General features: G+C 41.1%; 2 protein-coding genes across 38 annotated transcripts in view; one reads left to right on the forward strand and one right to left on the reverse strand.

The window, feature by feature from the left end:
• cdc42bpaa (CDC42 binding protein kinase alpha (DMPK-like) a) overlaps positions 1–4656 on the forward strand; it is an 88474-nt gene extending 83818 nt beyond the window's left edge. For 16 of the 34 annotated variants that reach the window (XM_077238860.1, XM_077238861.1, XM_077238863.1 and 13 more), the window contains one exon: positions 1294–4656. In XM_077238860.1, the coding sequence (XP_077094975.1) occupies positions 1294–1425 (132 nt within the window). In that variant the 3' untranslated portion in view covers positions 1426–4656. Of the gene's footprint in view, positions 1–159; positions 235–1293 lie in introns of all 34 variants that reach the window. The other 18 variants (XM_077238841.1, XM_077238852.1, XM_077238840.1 and 15 more) reach the window with 3 other exon arrangements.
• Positions 4657–4666: 10 nt separating this feature from the next.
• fzd3b (frizzled class receptor 3b) overlaps positions 4667–26044 on the reverse strand; it is a 36875-nt gene continuing 15497 nt past the window's right edge. For 2 of the 4 annotated variants that reach the window (XM_077238869.1, XM_077238868.1), the window contains exons 3-7: positions 16781–16977; positions 14000–15017; positions 8212–8360; positions 6903–7127; positions 4667–5980 (exon numbers count right to left, since the gene is read on the reverse strand). In XM_077238869.1, the coding sequence (XP_077094984.1) occupies positions 5764–5980; positions 6903–7127; positions 8212–8360; positions 14000–15017; positions 16781–16977 (1806 nt within the window). In that variant the 3' untranslated portion in view covers positions 4667–5763. The remainder of the gene's footprint in view (positions 5981–6902; positions 7128–8211; positions 8361–13999; positions 15018–16780; positions 16978–26044) is intronic. The other 2 variants (XM_077238871.1, XM_077238870.1) reach the window with 1 other exon arrangement.

The raw sequence follows: 26044 nt of genomic DNA on the forward strand, positions 1-26044 counted from the left end.
GCATGTGTTGAGTGTGTGAAGTGGCACCATATCCACAGATTGAGGTGTTGACCTGCTAACACTCCACCTGCACACACACAGTTTGCGCCTCGGCTCCATGTTTGACTTTGTGCACGTTGACTGTATAATGATGTGTGGGTGCTGTGTGTGACTCTTTAGTTGTCGGGAGTGTCACCCACAGAGAAGACTCCTGATCTGAAAAGGGCTTTAAGGACCCTGCTTAGTAAGCTAAAGGTAACACATAACCCTAAACCCTGTAACGCCCACCTCATGGAGGAAATGGGTTAGTTGAGCTGTCTCCACATTGAAAAGGTGTTTATTCTGTGTAGGTGATGGAAGTGTACAGCATTTGCTAGCATTAATGTGTTGCATAGCACCTTTTATACATCCACTTATATTGTTTAGAGGAAAAGTGGTTGTCGTGGTTGTTCTAGCTAGTGATACACTCTTTAATCGGCTGATGGTTGTCTATTTTTAAACGATTACATCAGCCAATACATGTTTCTGCATGGCAGATGAAGATTTATGTCAGACCCAAAATATCTACCAACAGCCGGGTAAATGGACAACAAATAAGTTTCAGGTCTTTTTTTAGTGAATTTTGAGTAAGTGTTGTGCAAAGTGTCTTATTTTCAGCAATTTCGATATGCAATTTGTTCTCTAGTTCTCTAACTTTTATATATTTACAGTAGTTACAGCATTTGTCCTTGAGCATTGGAGATGGGTTAAAATGGTCATCTGTTATTTTGCCTTAAAGGTACACTATGTAACTTTTGGCCCTCTAGCGGTTAAAAAACATAACTGCATGCATTTTGCAGAAGAACATTGTTTTGGTTGTGCTTCAGCTCTGTGTGACTGTGTGGATGAATATGGATCTTTCTCATAACTAAAAAAGAGAGAGATTATCCTACTGCTTATAAAACATTCACTATTAGTCTTTTGTGCGTTTATTTTGGATGAAGGATTAATGATGTATTGACTATTTGATGTATTTATTATTTGAATGTTTTGAACATTTTTTTTTTTTACATAGTGTACCTTTAAATATATTTAAAAATGTAATTTATTCCTGTGTTGCAAAGCTGAATTTACTCCAGTCTTCAGTGTCACATGATCCTTTAGAAATCAGTCTAATATGATGATTTGGTGCTTAAGAACATTAACGTTTTATAACATTATAAATGTCTTTACTGTCATTTACGGTATGATCAATTTATTGCATCCTTGCTGAGGAAAAAGCAGTAGTGCATTTAGTCTGTTTATTCATCATCTCCGTGTCTGTCGTGCTTTTAGGATTCAGACTCGCCACGTCACTCCACGGCCTCCAACAGCTCCAACCTGAGCAGCCCACCGAGCCCTTCACCCCCACACAAGAGCAAGACTCAGTCTCTGGAGCGCGGCCAGCACCTGGGCTGGGAGACATGAGCTCAGTCACGCATTTAACCAAGACCAAGAGCCCACTCCTTATACGTCATATTCCCCAACACGCCGCTGGGGCCAGGTGTGTGTTTGTGTGCATATGCATTACACATGCGATTGTTTGACACGCACATTACCCTGCACCTTACATCCCATCACCACTGTTTCTGTTCCTCTGTTGGATGGGAACAGTCCACTGAGAGTAGCTCATCTCTCACCGCCACAGGTGTGGAGGGGGGCCAAAATGACAAACACAGAGCTTTAACGTGAATTTATCAGTGTTTGTTGTCAAGTGTGCCTCGTCTAACGCAAGGGAAAAAATATGCATTCAAAAGTCTTAATGGACAGGGTGGGATGTTACCTTAAACGCATAACACTAACACGGACAACTGTTCCTGGCATTCCAATCAGTGAGATAAAACAAGCCCCGATAGAGCGCCCCCCCCAGCTGTGGCACTACTGTATAACTCAGCCTCTACCCTTCAGTGCCATGCCGACCTTCAGAGGTCAGAGTTCAACATAGATTCTGAGTTCAATAATGTAAATAGAGTTTAAGTAGAGTATAATATATAATGAAATCAATAAGTGTGAATTGGCTTCGAGAGTCTTCTTTCCTTTTTATTTTCCGCGTCAATTCTTTTTATGTAAATCGAAGCATTATTTTGTCAAGAAACGTTCATTTTTCATAATTCCACTAATTCCATTGTTCGAGATGAAAAGATTTGCAAGGGAACACTATAAAAAAAAGTATTGGGCCCCATTCATGAAACACAAGGAGAACAATATTTTTGTGTAAATCGTTCGTAAAGCCATTCTTATGTATATTTTATCCACGGCATATAACATTAACAAGCTTGCAGTGAAATCATTCGTGTAGACAGTCGTGCACAAATTTAGTTGAATGCGAGATTCACAAGTGTGCAGTGAATTTGTGCATTAAACAATTCATGTGTAAACTGTCAGATTAAACACTCACAAGGCCACTTCATAAAACCATTGTGTGAATTGTTGCATTGAATGCAAGGTTCATCAGGGAACACTGAAATTCTAAAAAAAAAACTAAAAAAAACATGCAACATTTAGAGGGTCGTCGTAAAATTGTTCTTGTGTAAATTTTTGAAATTGAAAATATTTAACATTTAACAAAACTGATGAATGAATGTTTTCTAAGAACTGCTTTTGTTTCTTGAATGTTGTTGCATTGCGTGCAAGATCCAGCTTTTAGAGAACTCAAGATGTGTGTAAATCACTAAACACAACTCTCAAAACACACACAATCATAAATAATCTGTTGTGCTGAATGTAACTGATTCACTGCAGCCTTGTTCATGTTAGTCTTGCCTACATCTGTGCTTCACGCTTCTGTTACAGAAGCAATAATGCTGTTTCCAAAGAGTTTTTATTCTTGAATTATTCTTTTAGTATTTTATTTTTATTTTTTTCAACTCGTAAGAACCAAATTTTGCCTAAAGTGTACATGTGAATATAACATGTAGTTTAAGCTGTACCAGAGCATTTAATGTTTGTGTGACATGGAAAAAGCATTCAAAGGGCTTCAACGCTTTGCCTCAACACTTCCTGCAGCTCATAATGACACCGCAGGGACCAGACGCAGATTAGGTCATTAGATATTGAAACCAATTCAGCAAGTACGTACAGTAAAGCTGCTGTAGTGATCTATCAAACATCCCTGAACCTCGAAATAGCTCCGATTAGAGAGCCAAGCCATTACGACTCCAACAGAACCTCATCAGTCCGGTTCCATACACTATAATGGGCACGTGTGACGTGTTCACAGCCACTACGGCTCGCTTTTGCTAAGCAGATTTATGTCAGATTAGCTAAATTGAGAAATGGATTTCAGACATTTCTTGAAAACTAATTTTGCAGATGATTGTACATCTATACGCTGTTCGGAATTCCCAAATATTCCAGGTTGTTCCTTAAAAGCTCACTCGAATATAGAAATGTATATCATTGACTCGCCCACATGTTGTTCTGGCAGAATGTTGACGCAGTTCTTTTCCATGCAATGCAAGAATACAGAATTATGTATGTATGTGTATATATATATATATACACACACATGCATATACATATATTTACACTTGCATTGTCAATGTCTGATGTTAAGATTGCTGACATTACTGAACTGCACACATTGCAGTTCGCAGTTTCTCAATATAATGCTAAAATCATATAGGTTTGTAAGGACAGCTTCATTTTTTTGAGTGAGCTTTTGTTTGCTGAAAAAACTTCTGAACTTTCAGTATTGAAGCGCACCCAAGTACAGAAATAGTGAAAGTTTGTGCATATGTACCTGTGGTTTTATTAATTCTACTATTGCCAGCATTTTGTATGTTCCATTATATGCAAGCACTGTTGAAACCTTCACTGTGGACCAGTCCAGCAAACTCGGCACATGTTGTATTTTTAATTCAAGCGCTCACTCTTGTGATCTCTGTGGTATCGCTCGGGACCTTAGTTATGCATTTGCTCTAAACAGAAACTAATATTCATAATACAGGTTGCTTTTTCTCTCTAAAAAGGCTGTAACGGGTTAGAAACAATTTGCCAGGGTTATGGTATTAACATGAACAGGAAACCTGTTTGAAATGATCTCAGGTATGTCAGAACCAATGATTATATGTTTGCATGATTGGAGGATTAAGATTGTAGAAATGACACATCCAGATCTATCAGCTGTTTGATATTTAGGACTGTTACTTTGCGATGAATAGATCAATGTTAGAGCGGGAGGTGCCTTAATTTTCTTCGATCGGTGCGAACTGGTCAATGTAGGTAGAATGGACTAGAATGAGAGGAGACGGCTGGAGATTTTTAAGACACGTTCACATGCATTTTCTCGTGAGGATTTTGTTTGCCTTGTTAGTGAATTGCCACTTCATATCATATAGTTTCTTCTTGATTTTGACTTTTGTCAGACTATGTACAGATTTGCATGTCATAGGTGTAATCACTTGTTTTAAGGACTGTACGGTTGGATTGTTTTATTTTATTTGTATTGTATTTTATTGACCTGTGTGGCGTGAATGGTTGGGAAGTGAAAATGAATTACCCCATACTGCAATGTAGACCTTTTTCCTATTTCTTTTCTTCTTTTTTGCACAAATGTATTTAAGGTGGAATACTGTTATTTGTATTGGTTTGGACACCACTTTTCACATGGAAAGCTCATTATCTGACTATCTCAATAAAATGGGGAACTACAAAACACACCAAGCTCTTTTTTTTCCTTACAAAAAAGCTTTATTTGAAATCTTGAAAGATGCTATGAGTGGAATTACTGTCTTTACACATTCAACAGATAGCTGCGGTTAAAGTGCTGTATCGTTTCCTCATTAGTAAAGTGGACAGACGAATGGCGCATGAAGATCAAGTGTAATCGGGAAACCGAAGGCAAAGCTACAGGAGAAGCAGTAATAGCGATCAGAAAAACAGCTTTTACAAAGCTCAGGTCCAAAGTCACGTTTAGGCACTGAGTACCACTGTAATCTCATCCAACACATAAACAAAAACACTCAGAACTTCACTTTTAAAGCGTGTCGGGAATTCAAGAACGCATTTTATGTTCCATAAAACGTGCATTTCAAACGGCCTTAGTATATAACGCATGAGGAAATGGCCTGCTGAAATATTCATGAAAAAAGCGCCATTTACAAAGCTTAAGACTCTTGTACAACAGCTCGCCGTTTTCGATCCATTTTAACTCTGTAATGTGACGAGTGAAGCAATATCAAGTGTAATGAGCGATCCGGTGTGATGAGGTAGAGCGGCTGGGACAAAGCACATCAGGTGTTGGTGAGGATTCTTGTACATCGTTTCTCCATGCCATCCTTCTCAACCAAACTACCATGAGAAACACAAAACAGCTCACCAGAGGCACAAAACCACTGATACTCCCTCGCTTTGAACCGTCAAGGGTCTGAAACCGGATATCATCAGTCTTGAAGCGTCGGTGATCCATTAACTCTTTAAACAGGGTTGTGCGATGGATGTAATGGGAAATGTCCCCTTGGACAGCTGCGCTCGGTCCTGCTTCATCCTGACGCTGCGAAACATGCAGTGAACTTCATCCAACAGAGCTTCAGAGTATCAAAGAAAACATATCTTGTTACTCAGGTGCGCCACCGATGGGCCAAATCCTGAGGACGGCTCTGTCAACACGCATGCATCAAGTTTCAGATTTCTCTGCTGCTGCCAAAGCACATGTCTGTCCGTCAACAGCTTCCCAGGCTCCTACAGGACAGGGACTCTCCCGCGCCAACAGATATACGCCTCTCGTTTCAGTTGGAGGCTCAAATCTGAGGACAGGTCTCTGGGTTACGCACTTGCCCCGTCCTCCTCCACCACACGGTTCATACTGGATCCGTGCGTAATGCTAGTGGCCGGTGCGTTGCTCAGGTCCCGCATGCTGCCGTGTCTGGGTTGGTTGTCGAGGCGATGAAGGCTTCCGGTTTGGGACAGCTGCTCGTTGAGTCGTGGCATGCTCCCGTACGCCGGGCGTTCCTCCATGCCTCTGTGGCTGGAGGGGGTGAACCTGTGTTCAGAAGGAAAAGCGGCAGGTTAATTAAGTTCAGGCTTCTTTGAACACGTCGTTTCAACATGTCTGCACATGCACAACTATATTAAACTGTGAGATGAAGCTCAACTGATACACTTGCATTAGATCAGAGGTTTCAAACTCGGGATCGAGGGGACCCAAGGAAAGGTTCAGAAAAAAAGACGGAAATAAATATATATACATACACACATTATTTCTACTTGAGGAGGGAACTATATAAAATACAATTACATATATTTTAATTGTCATTTTATAATATATACTTTTCAATACATATTTGTATACATAATTTACAGCATAGGTAGACTAAAGATAGATATTGTACAGATATTGTACACACATTTATACTTTTTTTTTCACAGTAAATTTTCATTTATACATGAAAATACATAGGAGCCTTTATGAAATCAATTTTATTTGTATATCGCTTTTCGCAATACAAATTATTTCTAAGCAGCTTCAATATCTTAACATCTTCATGGCTTATAGCTGGATTTAGCAGATTAGAGATGGGCAATAATATAGTTTACATTCATCAATGATACAAGCAAACAAGCAGAGATTTGCTATCCTGTATCACCCGACATGACTACTGTTGGCATGCGATTAAAGTTGGACTTATACATCCAATTTTTTATAAAGATAATATATACACTTTGCCAATGAATAAAAAAAATCAGGCAGTTGAGATTTTCTATATGGTATTTGTCACTTTATGGTGAGTGTATTGTATGAATACGAATAAAGTTGGACATAGATATCCAACTTTACATAAAGATCAGGGTCATAATATAGTTACGTTTTGTGACTATAGAAACAAGTCAAGCAGTTGATATTCGCAATATAGCATATCTCTCTCTATATATAAGCACAAGTGGACCATCACTGTAGATCTCACCTGCCGTCTCGGTCATGGTAGCTGCTGATCTTGCTGTGGACGCTGCTGGCTTTGCTCCGCACGTCGTCCAGCATGGCCAGGTGTGTGGAGGAGGCGTGGGTGGACGTGCCCTGAGTGGAGGTCCCGCGGGACTTGCGGATGATGGGTGTGTTGGGGTCACGCAGCAGAGACTGAGCAAAGTCGGGCTCCTGCAGAACCTGCCGGCTCTCATTCACTGCGCCGCTGCTGGATACGAGGAGAAACAAATGGTCTTATTTATTTGCTTGTTTTACGCTATTTTCAAGGCAACAACAGGGTAAAACCAGTTCAAATATAGGCAAATAAACAGAAAAATTCTACAGAGATAAAGGATAGACAAGCAGAATAAATTATTTACATACAGAAAGATAAAATCTCTATATAACATGGTTTTCAGAGATCTGAGTGTTGTTGTTTGTATTTTGTTGCTGTCACTTTAAGACCTGCACGATTCTAATATACTGATACACATGCGTTTTCTTTCTCAACTGTTTACATTCACTTAATTAACTGTGTTTACGAGGATACTCGCCAAGACCGGCATTTTGACAATGTCTATTAAAGTGCAAGAAGACGGGACTCGATTCAGGACTGAGACGTGGATTTCTGGGCGCACGCTTCGGTAATGAGTAACGAATTGAGTTCCCTTTCGCGTCTTGAATATTTCAATTGTCAAAGCTTAAACTTTCGTGAGGATGCAGCACTGGCGCGTCAACTGTCCCGAGTGTTATTCACATTTGTTCACATTCATGTTCTCACATTGCATTGTTAAAATTTTACTAATGCGATTGACACAGTTTCATATACTCGCCAACACCGATTTTTACTCACATTTGGCGCTTGGCGAGTTAATTTTAGGCCCATATAAAAATCAAAAATACCTATATAATTAGTTTAGCGTTCTTAAATCTAAAAAATGTAGAATGACTTAAACATTACAGTTATAAAAGCAAAGAAAAGAAAAAACGTCATATTTTTTCCGAATATTTCACACATATAGATATATTATATATCATAATATATACTTTTACAGTATTATTGCTTCTTTATTCATGGAAATATTTAGCTCTTTATATTTTAGAAATGGGGGTCTGAGGCCTAAAGCCCCTGCTTTAGAGAGCTTTCTGAATAAAACTATTGATGAAATTAAAAGCATTACAGTTGTTTATTTGTCTTTGTCCATCATCAACACCGTCTTGCATATATACACCACTACATCATTGTCTAGTTTTAAATGAATACCAGAGTCGTTTCTCCTTTAAACTGAAGCCGAATGAGGAAGGTAACTCACTCTTTACGCCTACGCCCGTGGAAGAAGCCGGCCCACTCGAAACAGGTCTTCTTACTGCCCACCCAGAACACCGACGGGATGCCCACCACCAGCACCATCAGGTACTTCATCAGAAACAGGACGAGGTCAGGCCTGCTGGTTTTCTCCACCTACACACACACACACAGAGAGAGAGAGAGAGAGAGAGAGAGATGTTCAGACATTAGTCCGTCTCTGATACTCCACATCCTTTACTTTACCACAACACTTTCAGGAACATTACACCATTAGTTTTAGTCATTTACGGATATGCCATCTCATCTAACCGCTTCATCTTCACTCTCAAAGCTTTGCAGTGTGTGCATGGACACACTTTCTTCCTGTACCAGTGTGTGTTTAAACGTTCACTCCTTCAGGCTGCACAGCTCGCTGCTCACGGACAATCCAGCTTTATCCTGTGAGCACAAGCCACAACAACAGCCTGTTCTCCTCCTCTTCCTCTGTCAAAGCGCCTGGATGCTGCATTCATGCATATGTCACATCACAACACATACACAGCGCCGACGGCCGCCACAAAGGAAGTGAATGTGTAAAAACTCTGGAGGGTGTTTTCAGATGATTACATGGGATGAAATTTGACATCTTTAAAGCACACATCCACATACAAGGATGCATATCATAGAAAAATACTAATGTATGCTGCCTTCAAGATATATTTACAAGAAAGGAAGGATAAAACTGTCTGTCAAGATTATTATAGGGATAGTTCACCCAATAATGAAAATTGTGTCATCATGTACTCACCCTTAAGTTGTTCCAAACCTGAATGAATTTCTTTCTTCTGCTGAACACACAAAATATGTATTTTGAAGAATATGAATAACCAAACAGTTGATGGACCCCATTGACTTCCATAGTAGGAAAAAAAATACTATGGATGTCAATGGGGTATATCAACAGTCTGGTTAGCAACATTCTTCTAAATATCTTATTTTGTGTTTAATTTGAGGGTGAGTAAATGATTTTTAGGTGAACTGTACGAGTGAATAACACACGTGTCATCAGAGTCAGTGCGTTAGACCTCGCATACTGAGCTAGAGCGTGTCTCTCATGTCGAGCCAATCACAGCCCTGCTCAGCCCCTGAGCTTTAGCGAGTCAGTATCTGTGGCCTTTGTTAGAGAGGCTGAGGTAATGACAGGCTTGAGCACCTTTAATCACAGCGGGACGAGGAGGGGGTCTGTCCTTCACTACGGGACGCAGCATCACACAGCGCTACAGGGGCTGAGCACAATACAGGCAGCACCGCGGGACGCAACAAGCCCAATGATGAAACACACCAAGAAAGAAAAAAATAAGGGATGTATAATATCTGCAAAATAATCCTGCAAAAATATGTCTGCACAGGGCTGGGCAACAGGCGATATATATCAAGTGCACAAATTAAATCAAATTATTTTACTACTGATAAAAATGAGAACGCTGTGAATATGAAAATATTACAAATACAGCATATTATTAAAATATTTTATTGTTTAATAACTCTCCAAAAATGATCATATTCCCAAGTGGCATTTTCCATGCTTTTATTAATTTAGTACAAGTACAAGTACAAAATTTTGTACAAAAATGTTTATTATTATACATATAAATAAAAATGATTGAATATTGGGTCTCGTCCTGAACATTTTGAGAAAAAGTGCATTGAACTTGATTATCTTTTAGCCTTTTTGATTTTTATATACATAAAAAATATCTATAAACTAATTACATTATTTTAGATATACACACATATATAAATATTTATTAAAGCCTTTTGATATATTTTTTAAATATGATATTTGTAAATAATCCTTTATATAAAACATAATTACAAGAACTAAATTAATTAATTTCCTACTTGCTTGTAAATGCTACTTTACAATAAACATATTTTTACTTTAATATATTATAAAATAAATAAATAAATAATAATAATATATTTACTAATAATTTTAAATATTTTTAATTAAATTAATTTGCATTACTTATAAATAATAATAATAATAATAATAAAAATAGTATTTTTTTAAACTATAATTTTAAAACATGCCTTGATCTTTAATTTATGCTTGATAATCTTTTTGCCTTTTTAGTTATATTATTTATTGTATAGATATACACACACACACATATATATATATATACACACACAGCCGTTCAAAAGTTTGGGGTCAGTAATATTTTTTATATTTTTAAAAGAAGTCTCTTCTGCTCACCAAGGCTGCATTTATTTGATTAAAAATACAAAACAAACCCAGTAATATTGTGAAATATTATTTCAATGTAAAACAGCTGTTTTCTATGTGAATATATAGTAAAGTGTAATTTATTCATGTGATCAAAGCTGAATTTTCAGCATCATTACTCCAGTCTTCAGTGTCACATGATCCTTCAGAAATCAGTATAATATGCTGATTTGATGCTCAGGAAACATTTATGATTATTATCAATGTTGAAAACAGTTGTGTACCTTTTTTTTTAGGATTCTTTGATGAACAGAAAGTTAAAAACAGCATTTATTTGAAATAGAATCTTTTGTAACATTATTAATGTCTTTACTGTCACTTTTGATCAATTTAATTCCTCCTTGATGAATAAAACTATTGATTTATTTTATTTAGTTCTCCCAAAAAATAAAATAAAAATTTCTTACTGACCCCAAAGTTTTAAACGGTAGTGTTTAATGTTAAAAAAGCTTTCTATTTCAGATAAATGCTGTTCTTTTGAACTTTCTATTCATCAAAGAATCCTGAAATAAAAATGTAAATAACTGTTTTCAACATTGATGCTCAAGAAACATTTCTCATTATCATCAAATCAGCATATTAGAAAGATTTCTGAAGGATCATGTGACACTGAAGACTGGAGAAATGATGCTGAAAATTCAGCTTTGATCAATTAATTACACTTTACTATATATTCACATAGAAAACAGCTGTTTTACATTCAAATAATATTTCACAATATTACTGGGTTTGTTTTGTATTTTTAAATCAAACAAATGCAGCCTTTGTGAGCAGAAGAGACTTCTTTTAAAAACATTAAAAGTCTTACCGACCCCAAACTTTTGAACGGCCGTGTTTATAAAAAATATTTTTTTTCAGTAAATGAAGACAAATCATATGTAATTACAAACATATACATATAATCTCAATAAAACCTAACAACTAATCAAGATTTTTTTTTAAGGAACATCACCTAGTCCTAACCAATCATATTCTGGACTGTTGCTGTGCCAACTGGCTTCCATTAGTTGAGCCTCTAACTAAACGTCCTCAACGGTTAAATGTGTGAGATGAATGTAGGCATTCTTCTTACAAGCCAAAGCGAGAGAGCCAGTGATGGTGAACACAGAGATATATGCCGGAGGGGAGGGGAGAGAATTACTACACCACGTGATGCTCGGATCCGTTTATTATTGTGTGGAGGGAGAGGCCGAGCGTCTACGGTTACACTGTAATAAAAATGCCTCATGCATCACTGCACTGGATCGTATCTCACCATCCATTCAACCCCCAACACAAAAGAACCATTACTATGGATATTTTCAACAAATGTGGGTCTTGCAGAAGATTGCGATTATTACAATCATCTTTATTCAGTCAGTCAGATCAAACCAGTTTGTATAGTAATTCAGTCAAACACTTCTGATGTCTCTATCTTAAAGAAAGCGACTAGAAATACTGGTGTAACACTTAGAGGAGGATAATAGCTACGATCAGGGGAGAAAAAAAATAATTGGAAAGGTGGGAGGTACATATTCTAAATCTCTTTAGCCACTCTGCACAAGTAGGACAGTTTTATAGGCTATACCTTGTTGCTAGAAACACTAAAAAGACACCATTTGAAGGCTTAAAGACTAAACTTTCCAGAAAAACCAGTAGTCATTTTGTTATAAAGTCAAAGCATTGTTGCCACAACTCTGAATATAAAAAGACATACAATATCTCTTATAGTAACTCAGTAGTGGGCAAAAGTGATGTCTGGAGGAGATGTTTGGTTTTAATGGCCCTTTAAGTTTGATTAAACCATCAAAATACAAGTCAAATATTTGATATTTTTTAAATGTTTTAAATATGAGAAAAAAAAATACTAAACTTGGTTGAAAAAAAAAAGCGGACTACACTATGCAAAAGATGCATAGAAAAACAAACAAACTCACAGGAAAAAGCATACATTGACTACAAAATCAGTTGCCGGATTACACTGATATTTCATTGGTTCGCTCTTGTTTTTGCATGCGTTCATAATTTCTTTGTATGACAGCCTGGCCAAAAATTATGTCCGCACAATTTTGACATGTTTCATTGCATTATCATAAATAAAACAATTGACTCCAGGCACAACAAAATCTTTAAAACATTTTTAATAATATTTGAATAAAGGAGGACATTGTCAATTTTCATAAGCCGTACATCACTTTTGGTTACTGTATATCTCTACAGATAATGTCTCTTCTCTTAAAATTCTTGCCAATACCAATAAGCTGATAATTATGTTATAGCTGATAACTGCTAAATGTCAGAAATTCAAATTGTATACTATTTCTTTCTAAATAAATGAAAAATAAAACTACACTAAAATCAATAATTTTAAATGCTTTTTAAATTGACAAGTGTGATATGTCTGATATGATAAGTCAAGATATGATACTTTAGTAACAATGCAGCACTGCCCCGATTAGGCAAGTGAAAATTCTGTCCCGAAACGTGAGCGAAAGTCTTGTATCGCAGCGTGTAGCTGTGGTGATGTTAAGCGCGGATTTTGAAAGAGAAATAGACGCAGTAGCGCTAAATCATTCTCACACTGTTTGTGAAATGATTTCTCGCATAACGTTTTTAAATGACTGATTTGATTTGATAATCTGTGTGGATTAAACTGCTCATTCAACCAACAAGCTAATGGTTTGCGGGAATTTCCCGCCTTAAACATGTAAGGGGGCTTTCACACTGGCAGTTTAGTTCGGAACGGGGCACGGTTCGCATGAAAAATCGCTAATGTGAACCCTGTCATGTGGACCCGGGTGTGCACTGGGTCCCGAACCAGAGACTACCTGGAGGAGGTGATCTGAGTTCGGTTTCTCCCGAACCGTGCTGCGGTTCGCGTGTATGTGAAAGGAACACGGACTCGGGTGCGCACTTCTTCAGGAAGTGAAGTATCCTGCGCATGCATTTTAGCCGATTATGATGTATTTAGTTAAATAAAACGCACGTAAGGGATGAAGATTTACCTTGGATACGAGCAAGAGTGAGTCTGCAGTGTTTTCACGCATAGTGCGTGCAATCAGGGCAACAAATTAATGGAAATCCTCAAAAGAGTCCATTTGCAAGCAACGGAAAGACAGCTTATGCGACACACACACACACACACACACAGTTAACCTGCGTTGTACAGCTATGCATAATAGCACCAAATTAATAAAAAACACAATATATTGACCTGCGTCGTGTTTTCTATCATGCGCTGTGCACGTTTGCAATGACGTAAGCTGCACGCAAACGCACCAGAGTTCGATAGAATCAAGTTGAGTGTGAAACCAGACCGGGAACAATCGCGCACGGGCTCGGACCGCAAACGAGCCCAGTGTAAAAGCCCCCTAAGTGTGAAACCTGCGAGAATCTGTATAATTACAGACAGACAGACAGACAGACAGACAGATAGACAGATAGACAGATAGATAGATAGATAGATAGATAGATAGATAGATAGATAGATAGATAGATAGATAGATAGATAGATAGATAGATAGATAGATAGATAGATATTTACCTGGAAAGGGCAGGGTATGTGGTACTCTCTGCAGCGCTCCTGCACCCATGTGATCTCCCAAACTGAGCGGTACGTCTGCTCGTACAGGTAACACCCCACCACAGTCAGCAGCGGCACCAGATACAGCACTGAGAACACACCGATCCGGATCATAAACTTCACCAGCTTGTCCTGATTCTCCTTCTCCAGGGGGATTTCCATTCGGACTCTGTTGAGCGCTACGATCCCGGCCAGCAGCAGCGATACTCCCACCAGGACATCCAGACAGAGCGGCGCCAGCACAAACCAGCGAAGAGTGTGAACGTCGTACAGGCCCACGAAACACACGCCGCTGATGTTATCGCCCTCGATTTTATTCAGAGCCAGCAGGGTTATGGTTAGCATGCCAGGTATTCCCCACGCGCTGGCGTGGAAGAGCAAGGCCTTCTTCTCGATGGCTTCGCTGCCCCATTTGGGCACAGCGGCCAAGAACCAGGTTATGGTAAGTATGACCCACCACACACTGCCTGCCATGGTAAAGAAGTACAACACCATAAAAAGCAGTGTGCAGGCCTTGTTATGCGAGCCTTGAGTCACTGTGGATGTTTTAAACTGGGCAGGATTGGCCGCGTTACACGCCACACGGTCCTCCAACAGGAAGCCTATGAAAAACACCAACGACACCATCATGTAGCAGACAGCGTAGAAGATAATGGGCCGCTCCGGGTAGCGGAAGCGTGTAACGTCGATGAGGAAGGTGAGGAAGGTGAAGAGCGTAGCGGAGAGGCAGACGATGGAGACAACGCCAATGAAGTAGCGGGCGAAGGCGAGCTCTTCGCGCCGGAAATACATGTTGGGACAGGGAGGGGAGCAGTCGCGCACACCTAGAAGCGTGTAGCCGAGCTCGGGTTCCACTTTGAGCTCGCGGGGACACCAGAAACCATAGTCACGCTGCACCGACATGGGCGACTGGTCAGTGGGGTCCTCGTTCACCAGCAGATCCACAGCACGAGGGTAAGACTCATCACAGTCTGGGAACCTGCAGTTAAGAGACAAAGAGATATATATATATATATTTATTTATTTATTATTTATATACACAAACACATACACAAAACTACTGCTTTCTATGGAAGCTTGTTTCCGACACATTTTTTAAAAGATAATTCCAACTTTTTATCTCACAATTGCGAGAAATAAAGTAAGAATTGCATGATATAAACTAACAATTGCGAGAAATCGCAATTCTAACTTTATAACACGCAATTAAGAGTTTATATCTCGCAATTCTGACATCTTTTCTCAGAATTGTGAGATATAAACATGCAATACTGACTTTATATTTCCCAATTGCGTAAAGTCAGAATTGCGAGATGTAAACATGCAATTCTTTTTTTTTTTTTTTTATATTTTATTGATTTTACACAAACAATAAACAAACAAGCCCAGCTATTACCAACATACAAAACAGGGGAAGAAAAAAATAATAATAAATAAATAAAAAAAATAATAAATAAAAAAATTCACACACAAATTGCACATCACATGTTACGTCACATAATCTACATTATTGTTTACAACAAAACACATACATAAAAAAAAAAAAAAAAAAAAAAGGGAAATTTCAAAAGAATTTATGACTTATTGGTGAAGACAAAATGTGGTCTCCCATCCTGCAGCAAACCAGCAAGATCACCATGAAGGTAGTCAAGAAAAGGTTGCCAAACATTATAAAACAGATTGGCATTGCCCCTTAATATGGCACTGATGCGTTCCAGAGGAAAAACCTTAAATATTCAGAATTGCGAGATGTAAACATGCAATTCTTTTTTTTTTTTTTATATATTTTATTGATTTTACACAAACAATAAACAAACAAGCCCAGCTATTACCAACATACAAAACAGGGGAAGAAAAAAATAATAATAAATAAATAAAAAAAATAAAAAATAAAAATAAAAAAATTCACACACAAATTGCACATCACATGTTACGTCACATAATCTACATTATTGTTTACAACAAAACACATACATAAAAAAAAAAAAAAAAAAAAAAAAAAAATTTCAAAAGAATTTATGACTTATTGGTGAAGACAAAATGTGGTCTCCCATCCTGCAGCAAACCAGCAAGATCACCATGAAGGTAGTCAAGAAAAGGTTGCCAAACATTATAAAACAGATTGGCATTGCCCCTTAATATGGCACTGATGCGTTCCAGAGGAAAAACCTTAAATATTTCTCTGTACCACTGTGTGACCGAGGGAGGTTTTTCAAACATGCAATTCTGAGATGTAAACTCGCAATGGTGACAGAAAAAAAGAGAATTATGAGATAAAAAAATTACCTCACAATTACTTTTCATTTTTATTCTGTGGCAGAAACAAGCTTCCATAGCTTTTAAAGTGTGCCTTTATTACCACTGTTTTTTTGTTTTGTTTTTTGACTGCTGCGAACATTAAATTGAAATATGTTGTAGACTTATTTCAAGCTGGTTTGAATTGTGAGCATATGTGAGCATATTTTCCCTTATGAGTATGGTTGTTTTTCATTGGCGATTAAAGGTTTCCCTGGAACATCTGCATTTGTTTAAACCACCATTTTAGTCAGAAAACATTTTTCCATTTAAAAAAAAGATGTCTAAGAAGAAACATGTTCAACCATTACAGCACAATTTACCTCCGAAATGCTGAGCAATTATGTGGCAATTATATCTGAAACAGGGAAAAGTAAATTTCGTTCCTTTTCTCAAAAATTATCTACAATTTCTAGTAAAAAAAAACTCAAGCTGTTGAATCGGTACCTGCTGCAGTCCATCTCTTCTGGCCAGGTGACTCCAAACATATCCATGAGCTTCTGGCAGTCTCTCTTGGCATGGTTACAAAGGCTCCGGCAGGGCAAAGACACCCGTCCATACTCCATACACACGGGGGCATACAGGGCGCACAGGAACAGACGGAGGTCTGGAGAGCACTGCAGGTTCACCATGGGATGGAAGGGCTGGTGAGGAGGGAGAACAGAGAGTTAGTTCATGCCAAGAGCCCTGAGAGTTTACGACAGGTCTCGTAAAAACACACAGCTTGGCCCTGGAAGCAGTTTGGCAGGAAAATTAACCCCACTGGACCTTTGGCAAGTGTTATGATTACGAATAAGTGCAATAGTGCAAGAAAACTCCTCAGGCAGAAGTCAACATCAAATCAAAACTGACGCCTTCAAAATTCACTTGAAAAATGTGAGTGATTCATTGAACAAAGATATTTGTCTGTGAAATCAAAATACAACTTGCTCTGCTTTTGAAAAAACGTTCCTTTTTAGGTGATGTCATCAAGACCTCTTATTTACACCATCCAATCAATTCTTGATGGATGAAGTGAAGTCCCACACAGGCACAGTATGTGCATGTTCATGTTCTTGAATTTTTTAAAATTGCTTAAATGTTTAAAATGACAGGACCTAAAACTCATGCAAATGATAAACTTTCACTCTATGCAACTACCTTGCAATTAATCAGAGAATCACATGCGTGGTGCCTGGTCCGTACTGATCACAGATCAACTATGATCCCTTTACTTGACATAGCACATCCTGCAATTTGACTATCGCAAGTGAATGCAACAGACTGCTCCAATCTTGAGACGGGCTCTTTAAAAATAACTACTTAAACCACTCAACACATTTAAAAAAAACATGACTCGGAGTGCTAAACTATCAAGCTAGTTGCGACAATAAGAGTATGAGCTTATTGTTAGAGTAAGTATGAAAACTTTTCAAGAATTGCACCTAAGAATAATCTTACGAACTTCTTAGAATGTATCTTTCTTAAGAAGATTTTTGTGAATCCGGCCCCTGTCTCCCAAAATCAAGGTGCAAAAAGACAGGCAGAAAGTTGTCTGGGTACAGTAACCTAAAGCCCCTTCAGCAGGATTACAGGCCAGTTTGGCAGCTCCAAGGACGCTTTTGTGCCCTGAAGGGGCCCAGTGCATGCTGGGAGAGAGAGCAGCTGCAGAGCAGGGCATTTAAATTTAAATCTTCGAAGGAACAGACAATGTGCCTCCACCTGGGGTTAGCCAATACATATGCACTTCCTGCTGGGGACTGGCCCTTTGTGACCGCCGCGCTTTTTGGAAGGAACTGGGAGATTGACACAGCTTCATTCCTGCATGGATTGCTCGAGTGAACTTAATCCCTAAGTAAGACAATATTTACAGATAATTTGCATGAATTACGGTTTTCCCACCAAGAAAAAGACCAGCTTAGTACTGGGAACATCAGCGAGGAGCCTTAAAAAAGTTCTGAAATAACTTTCTCAAAATTCACATGAAGCAAATGAGCCGTGAATAAAAGCTTTATCAATATTTGAAGAAGTTTATGAAATATTTACCCTGCCTCTGGAGCAAGTGAATTAAAGCAACATCAAAAGAAACACAAGCAGCTTCTATTGGCCTCCCATATGGAAACCACATACACTTTAGTAATTGAGCTGTACGGACAGAATTTGCATCGATCTTGACATGTTTCCCCCCCTGTAGACGCTGAACTGGACATTTTATTGATTTTGAGTGTCCTCCCCATAACTCCCTGCTTTACTGTTACACACAGACACGTGCAGAAGGAAATAACGGGGTCGTCTTATGGGAGTCGGGTTCAGATACAACAGAGGAACTGAATTACACCAGAGGTCTTTATTATTTATGAGGATCAGACACGATAGTGCAGCCGTACGCGACAGGATGCCTTACAGCGGCAAATGTACTACAAGCTGAAGAAAACACACAACATTCAATACACAAACAGTGCAAAAACACACAATGTAGCCTATTTATGAACTTTAATGTTGTTGCAAAGCCATATGATTTACTTTCAACTGAAGTAGTCCAAACAACTCGCTCTATTCCACAAAGTCATCTGAAGTCATACGATAGCTTTGTGTGAGAAACAGACTTTTAAGTTGATATTCACTTAAAATATTCTCTATCAGCATAGTCTCAAGCTCATTAAAATATGGGGCTTTTCACACTGTTTAAATCCGGGTTATCGTCATTCTAAACCTTGCTTTTAGTTTTAACCCCGGGTAAAGGGTCAGCATTGCTTTTCACCTGGGGTCATGAAACCCTGCTCTGGAATGCAATGTTAGAATGCTACGACTAGATGCCTAGCAACCGACAACCAATCGTGTGCCTCATATTTACATACTTTTATCAGTCACAGAAACACAGTGCATTGTAATTGTAAAGTCATTTCAGTGTTTTATTTATTTTTTTACACAGAGATTGGTAGGTCTATTAGTAAGATATGTTGACTTTCGCAACCTTTGTTGCATGTAATCCATAATACAGTTCAGTTCAATGCAGTTCAAAAATGGGAAAAAGCATGACTTGTGTTTTTTGCCCGAAGTTTGCATGCCTGTAACTCAAGAAGTAAAGATCTCTAATTATGCTTTTAGATTCTGGTTCTTAAACTTGGGATTCTTCAATTTTTAAGTCTCAATATGGTGCATTTCCAGAGATATTGGAATTTCAATGTGCATAAATTGTTAGTACACTTTAAGCGCATCAATGCAATTTGCTTAGACAAATGTCTGTTTAAATGTCAGAAATATTTTTTTCCAAAGTTTACGTGCTTGTAACTCTAAAAGTATTAAAGATATCTCATTAGGTTTCATTCGTAATAAACTTTTCTTTTGAAATCTTAATATTTAAGGTCTTATATATGGTTCAATCCCAGATTTGGGGATCCCAATATGACTCCATGTCCAAATTGTTGCCTTTTACCCATTTTCCTTGTTCGAAAAATAAATATGGGTACCTTTTCAAACAGCTGATAGCTTTCTTATTGTATTTAGTGGAATGTCTGAATAAATAAATAAATAAATAATGTTAAAACTAGAAATGGATCTAGTTCCCCCTCTATAAAAACAATTGCATCAACAACATAGAGAGAGTTTAAAAACCCCTGCTTTGAAATGTCAAAACTTGTTTTTCATAAATCCCCCCAAAAGTAATTCTCTAAAAGCATGTGAATGACAGGGGTGTAACATCAAACGGCAGCTCGCCTCTGAACACAACACAGAACAATCTCTGGATCTGTCGAGCAGATAGAGATGCCACGAATCTTCTCCCTGTCAGAGCGTGAAATGCCGGTTTGCAGGCTTACTCTGAATCCAGAATGGAGATCACAGCCTTTTATTTTGTGAGTGTGAAAGAAAGGTCCTAAAGAACGCACACTGACAAAAAAGAAAAAAAAAAAGAAAGAAAAGAAAAAACGCTGCCAAATTTAGACAGACAGTCCTGAGGGCTGATGCCTTCTGAAGAGGAAAAGAGAGCCACACATCCATCAAGCAGCAGACATTTGGGAAATGATGAACTACTTTCAAATGAAGAAAGCTGGATTAAAATGACACGGATCTATAAAGGGAATTTTTGGCTGTCTAATAGGGCTGAGCTGTACACCATATACTAAGTGACGGCAGAAATGTTTCAAGCATTGAAGATTCTGCTATGCTGTCAATACCACAGCAGCAATATTCTTTTTAACAAAAAAATCAGACTCAAGTAGAAACGATAGCCTACTTTCAAAAGGCTCACAGATTGTTCCAGCATTGACAGCTTTATTTATTATAATGCAGACGCAGTGTAACCATAAGTTTCTTAGGTTTGCCAAGCAATATTCTGTCTGAAATGAATGGTATTTATATGGTGCATGTCCAAAAACACAGTAAAACGATACTCGGTTACTAAAGTAACCTCGGTTCTCTCTAGAGAGGGAACGAGTATTGCGTAAGTTTAGCTTACGCTACGGGAAAGATTCATCTTCTCGAGATACTGAAGCCAAAAAATTATCCTTAATTTTGTATTCCTTGTCAACGCAGTGCAGCAGCTAGCAGACCTAGAGCAGGCCATCTCGCGTGCTCATTGGCTGCCCTGCGGGCAACTGCTGCAGCCTACCAGTGAGCCCGGCGTGACGTCACGCCCAATGAAGGGCGCCCGCGCCTTCATAGCGTCACAGCCCGCCAGAATGGCCGTGGCTTAGCGTATAACACTAGGGGCTGTAGGCTGACTTCCCTGGTTTTCGTCGACTGAAGCGAAGTCGCTCGTGGCGCGAGCACGGCCGGTTACGCAATACTCGTTCCCTCTCTAGAGAGAACCGAGGTTACGTTAGTAACCGAGTATCGTTCTCTTACGAGAGGTTCTCTCGTATTGCGTAAGTTTAGCTTCCGCTACGGGAACACTTTGTCAACGCCGTGCGCGCCAAGCATCCACATGAGACCCCGAGCTTTCAGGGGAACCCCATAAGTGGAAAAAATAAGGTGGCCAGCCATGCGGGCCATCAGTTGTACATAAGCACACATAGGGAATACAGAGCAGCGCACCGGTCTGTATAGGCACATGGCACATACCCTACTTAGTGCAGCTCAACCAGCAGAGCTGAGTCATGTGAGAGTGATCTGAGTAGGAGATCTGGGCAGAATACACCTCTCCTTCAGACTGACAACAGTTTAGCCTGCAAGGCAGGAACTTCTAGGTTATAAAACCTGACAAAGGTAGACGGGGAGCTCCAGCCCGCCGCTACACATATGTCATGGATAGAAATTCCACTGGACCATGCCCACGAAGAGGCCACGCCTCTCGTGGAATGAGCCCTGATGCCCAGAGGGCATTGCAGACCTTTTGACGCGTAAGCGGCCGCTATAGCGTCTACTATCCATCTGGACAGGCTCTGTTTCGAGGAGGCGAGACCCTTGGTGCGCCCACCAAACGAAACAAAAAGCTGTTCCGAACGCCTGAAGGAGGCGGAACGCGTAATGTAAAACCTCAGCGCTCTGACAGGGCAGAGGAGATTCACATCACCCTCGCTGTCAGGTGCTGGGAGAGCCGACAACGAAATAACTTGCGCTCTGAATGGAGTGCCCATCACTTTAGGGACATAGCCATGTCTAGGTCTGAGGATGACTTTAGAGTCATTCGGTCCGAACTCAAGACACGACGCGCTGACAGACAGCACATGCAGGTCCCCTACACGTTTTACTGACGACAGTGCAGTCAGAAAGACGGTTTTCAGTGATAGATATTTCAACCCCACGGAGTCAAGTGGTTCAAATGGAAAAGCTTTCAGGGCCTCGAGGACCAATGAAAGATCCCACATGGGAACCGACGGGGGGCGCGGCGGATTCATCCTTCTAGCTCCTCTAAGGAAGCGGATGACCAACTCGTGTCTTCCCAATGACTGGCCGTGCGTCGATTCTGCGAACGATGCCACGGCCGCCACGTATACCTTGAGCGTGGATGGGGACCTTCCCTTATCCAACAGCTCTTGTAGGAAGGTGAGCAGATGCGCCACCCCGCATGTCCGCGGGTCCAGACCTCTGTCGGTGCACCATCCAGAGAACACCGACCATTTAGACGTGTAGAGCCTTCTCGTGGAAGGAGCTCTAGACTGCGTGATCGTGTTCCTCACTCCTTCTGGCAGGGCAACGAGTACCCATTGATCAACCATGCATGCAGAGACCAGCGCTCTGGATGGGGATGCCAGATCGTGCCGCGAGCCTGAGAGAGGAGATCTGCCCTCACCGGATTCGGCCACGGAGCTGTATGTGACAGCCGTGCTAGTTCCGGGAACCAAATCTGATTCTCCCAACGCGGGGCTATGAGGAGCACCGAGTGGCGCGTTTCTCTGATTCTCTTGATCACCTGTGGCAACAGAGAGACCGGAGGGAAAGCATATAGCGGGAGGCTGGGCCAAACCTGGGCCAGCGCGTCCTCGTCCTTCGAAAAGACCGTCGGGCATTGAGCGTTGTCTTTTGACGCAAATAGGTCGACTTCCGCTCTGCCGAATAGGCGCCACAGTTTCTGGACCGTTTGGGGGCGCAGGGACCATTCCCCTGGGGGAACATTGTCCCTGGACAGTTTGTCTGGGCCGTCGTTCAAATGGCCAGGCACATGCGCCGCCCTCAGCGAGCGCAGGTGCATCTGAGACCAAATAAGGAGGCGTTCCGTCAGATTGCAGAGATTTCTGGATCTGACACCGCCCTCACGGTTTACGTAGGATACCACAGACATGTTGTCCGAGCGGACAAGAACATGCTGGTCCTGTATGAACGGGAGGAAGCACTTCAGCGCGTTCTCGACCGCTATCATTTCCAGACAGTTTAAGTGAAAACCCTTCTCCTGGTCTGACCACTGGCCAAAGGCCGGTCTGCCCTAGAAAAGCGCGCCCCAACCCGAGTTGGACGCGTCTGTCGAGATGACTTTACGATAAGAGATGGTTCCCATAATTACTCCCTGCTGGTACCAGTCGGCCACTAACCAGGGCTGCAGAGCTGCTATGCAGGCCTGAGTCACTCTGATTTTCTGGACGCCAGACACCCAAGCTCGGCGGGACACGCGAGCATTCAACCAGCGTTGGAGCGGGCGCATGCACAGTAGGCCCAGCTGGAGCACCGCTGCAGCTGATGCCATACAGCCCAACATCCTTTGAAATGTTTTCAAAGGGAGAAAGCTGCCCTTCTGGAAAGATGCGGCTAGGTGGCGAACACGGCGCGCGCGCTGTGTCGATAAACGAGCCGTCATGGTCACCGAGTCCAGTGCTATTCCTAAAAAGGAAATTGACTGGCTGGGCAGTAATAAGCTCTTGGTCCAGTTGACCTTGAGACCCAAGCATTCCAGATGCCTGAGAAGCACTGTTCTGTGAGATAGCAGTTCTGTCTCTGACTGTGCCAATATCAGCCAATCGTCCAGATAGTTCATTATTCGCAGCCCCTGACTTCTCAGGGGGGCGAGCGCCGTGTCCATGCACTTTGTAAATGTACGGGGTGCCAGGGACAGGCCGAACGGTGTAATGATGTACCTGACCGTCGAAGGCGAATCTCAAAAATTGCCTGTGACGGGGTACTGTCTGAATCTGAAAATAGGCATCCTTCAGATCTAGAGAAATAAACCAGTCCCTCGGGCGAACGTGCGCGAGGATTTTCCTGGTCGTAAGCATTCTGAACGGTCTTTTCGCAAGCACTTAGTTGAACTGTCTCAGATCTAGGATAGGTCAGATCTAGGATAGGTCTGAAGGCTCCGTCCTTCTTGGGTACGAGAAAATATCGGCTGTAAAAGCCTGACTCGCTCAGAGAAGGCGGTACTTTTTCTATAGCCCCTTTGCACAGCAGCTTTGCCATTTCTGCGTGAAGTAGGTGTGCTACTTCCGCATTCACTATCGTCGCGGTCCGGGCTTGAAAGCGCGGGGGACGGCGAATTAATTGAAGTGTATAGCCCTGCTTTATTGTGCTCAACACCCATTCTGAAATCCCTCGTATAGTTTCCCACGCAGCTATGTGAGCCGCTAGGGGGCGAATGGCCTCCGGGTTCAGACCGCCGCCATTTGCGGGCTTTTGAAACTGAACCGGAGCCGAAAGCACGGTGCGTGCGCTCTCGGTTCTGGGCAATGGCTGCTCGCTGAAAAGCCGAAACCGGCTGATTTATGTGAGATGTCCCAATCATAAGGGATGGGGAACATTCTTTTGTCATATTTTAAATTTCTTTTTTTTTTTTTTTTTTTACGCGCAAGCAGCACTCCGGGCGGAAAAGCTTCCTGCAAGCGTGAGCGCGGGCACTAGACTTACAAGTGTATTTGATGCCCCGATCATAATGAATGGGGAGCGTTTTTATTAATGCCCTGCGTTTTGTGATAACACTTAAACTCGCGGGCGGAGCCCGGGGGGAGGTTAGTGTTAGCAAGCGTGAACGCACTCTGGCGGGCACGAGACTTACATTCATAACCTGCTTTCTTTTGTGAAACTGACCCGGAGCCGAAAGCGCGGCGCGCGCGCTCTCGGTTCTGGGCAATGGCTGCTCGCTGAAAGCCGAGACCGGCTGATTTATGTGAGATGTCCCAATCAAAAGGGATGGGGAACAATTTTTTTTTATTTTTATTTTTTTTACTTTTTGTTAAAGCAGCGCTCTGGGCGGAAAAGCTTCCTGTAAGCGTGAGCGCGGGCACTAGACTTACAAGTGTATTTGACGCCCCATTCATAATGGATGGGGAGCGTTTTATTAATGCCCTGCGTTTTGTGATAACACTTAAAACGCGCGGGCGGAGCCCGGGGGGAGGTTTGTGTTAGCAAGCGTGAACGCACTCTGGCGGGCACGAGACTTACATCCATAACCTGCTTTCTTTTGTGAAACTGACCCGGAGCCGAAAGCGCGGCGTGCGCGCTCTCGGTTCTGGGCAATGGCTGCTCGCTGAAAGCCGAGACCGGCTGATTTATGTGAGATGTCCCAATCATAAGGGATGGGGAACATTCTTTTTTCACTCTTTGACGCGCGAGCAGCGCTCCGGGCGGAAAAGCTTCCTGTAAACGTGAGCGCGTGTGCACGGGCACTAGACTTACAAGTGTATTTGACGCCCCGATCATAATGGATGGGGAGTGTTTTATTAATGCCTTGCGTTTTGTGATAACACTTAAACGCGCGGGCGGAGCCCGGGGGGAGGTTTGTGTTAGCAAGCGTGAACGCACTCTGGCGGGCACGAGACTTACATTCATAACCTGCTTTCTTGATCGTGTAACAGAGCGGGCCAGGGACGTGCAGTCAGGGTAGGCAGGGTAGGCAGTGCCTCACCAAAGGAAATGTTGACATTACATTTATTAATTATTTTTTTATTAATTCACCACATTATTAATTGCATTTATTTTATTCCAAATATTAATTTTTGTAACACAATTTTTCAGGAATACACATATAATATACTCCTTTTGCCATTGTTTGCTCCTAAAAATCATTGTTTCATGCAGAAAATTCAAGGCCATGGCCATTGAGGCAGAGGCTAGCAGTGCCTCTTTGGTCCATAGAACTTGGTTTACGTAGATTTGCGCATGCGCAGTCAGTTTTTGTGCTGTCTTGAATTATCAACATTGAGGCAGAGACCGAGCGTGCTTCATGTCACGTGATCCACTCGCTCTCACTCACTCCGCGCTTCAAATTACTTAGCATCTAGCGGCGCCTAGCGTTGGAAGCGTCCTATGAAGAAAAAGAGCTGTGGTCGCTAACGGGAAAGTCCATGCGCCTATCCCTCTGGACAAAGA

This window comes from Siphateles boraxobius, unplaced genomic scaffold (assembly GCF_051911475.1).
Source record: "Siphateles boraxobius isolate OS27281-9 unplaced genomic scaffold, OSU_SipBor_1 22, whole genome shotgun sequence".
In the NCBI taxonomy this organism is placed as follows: Eukaryota; Metazoa; Chordata; class Actinopteri; order Cypriniformes; family Leuciscidae; genus Siphateles; species Siphateles boraxobius.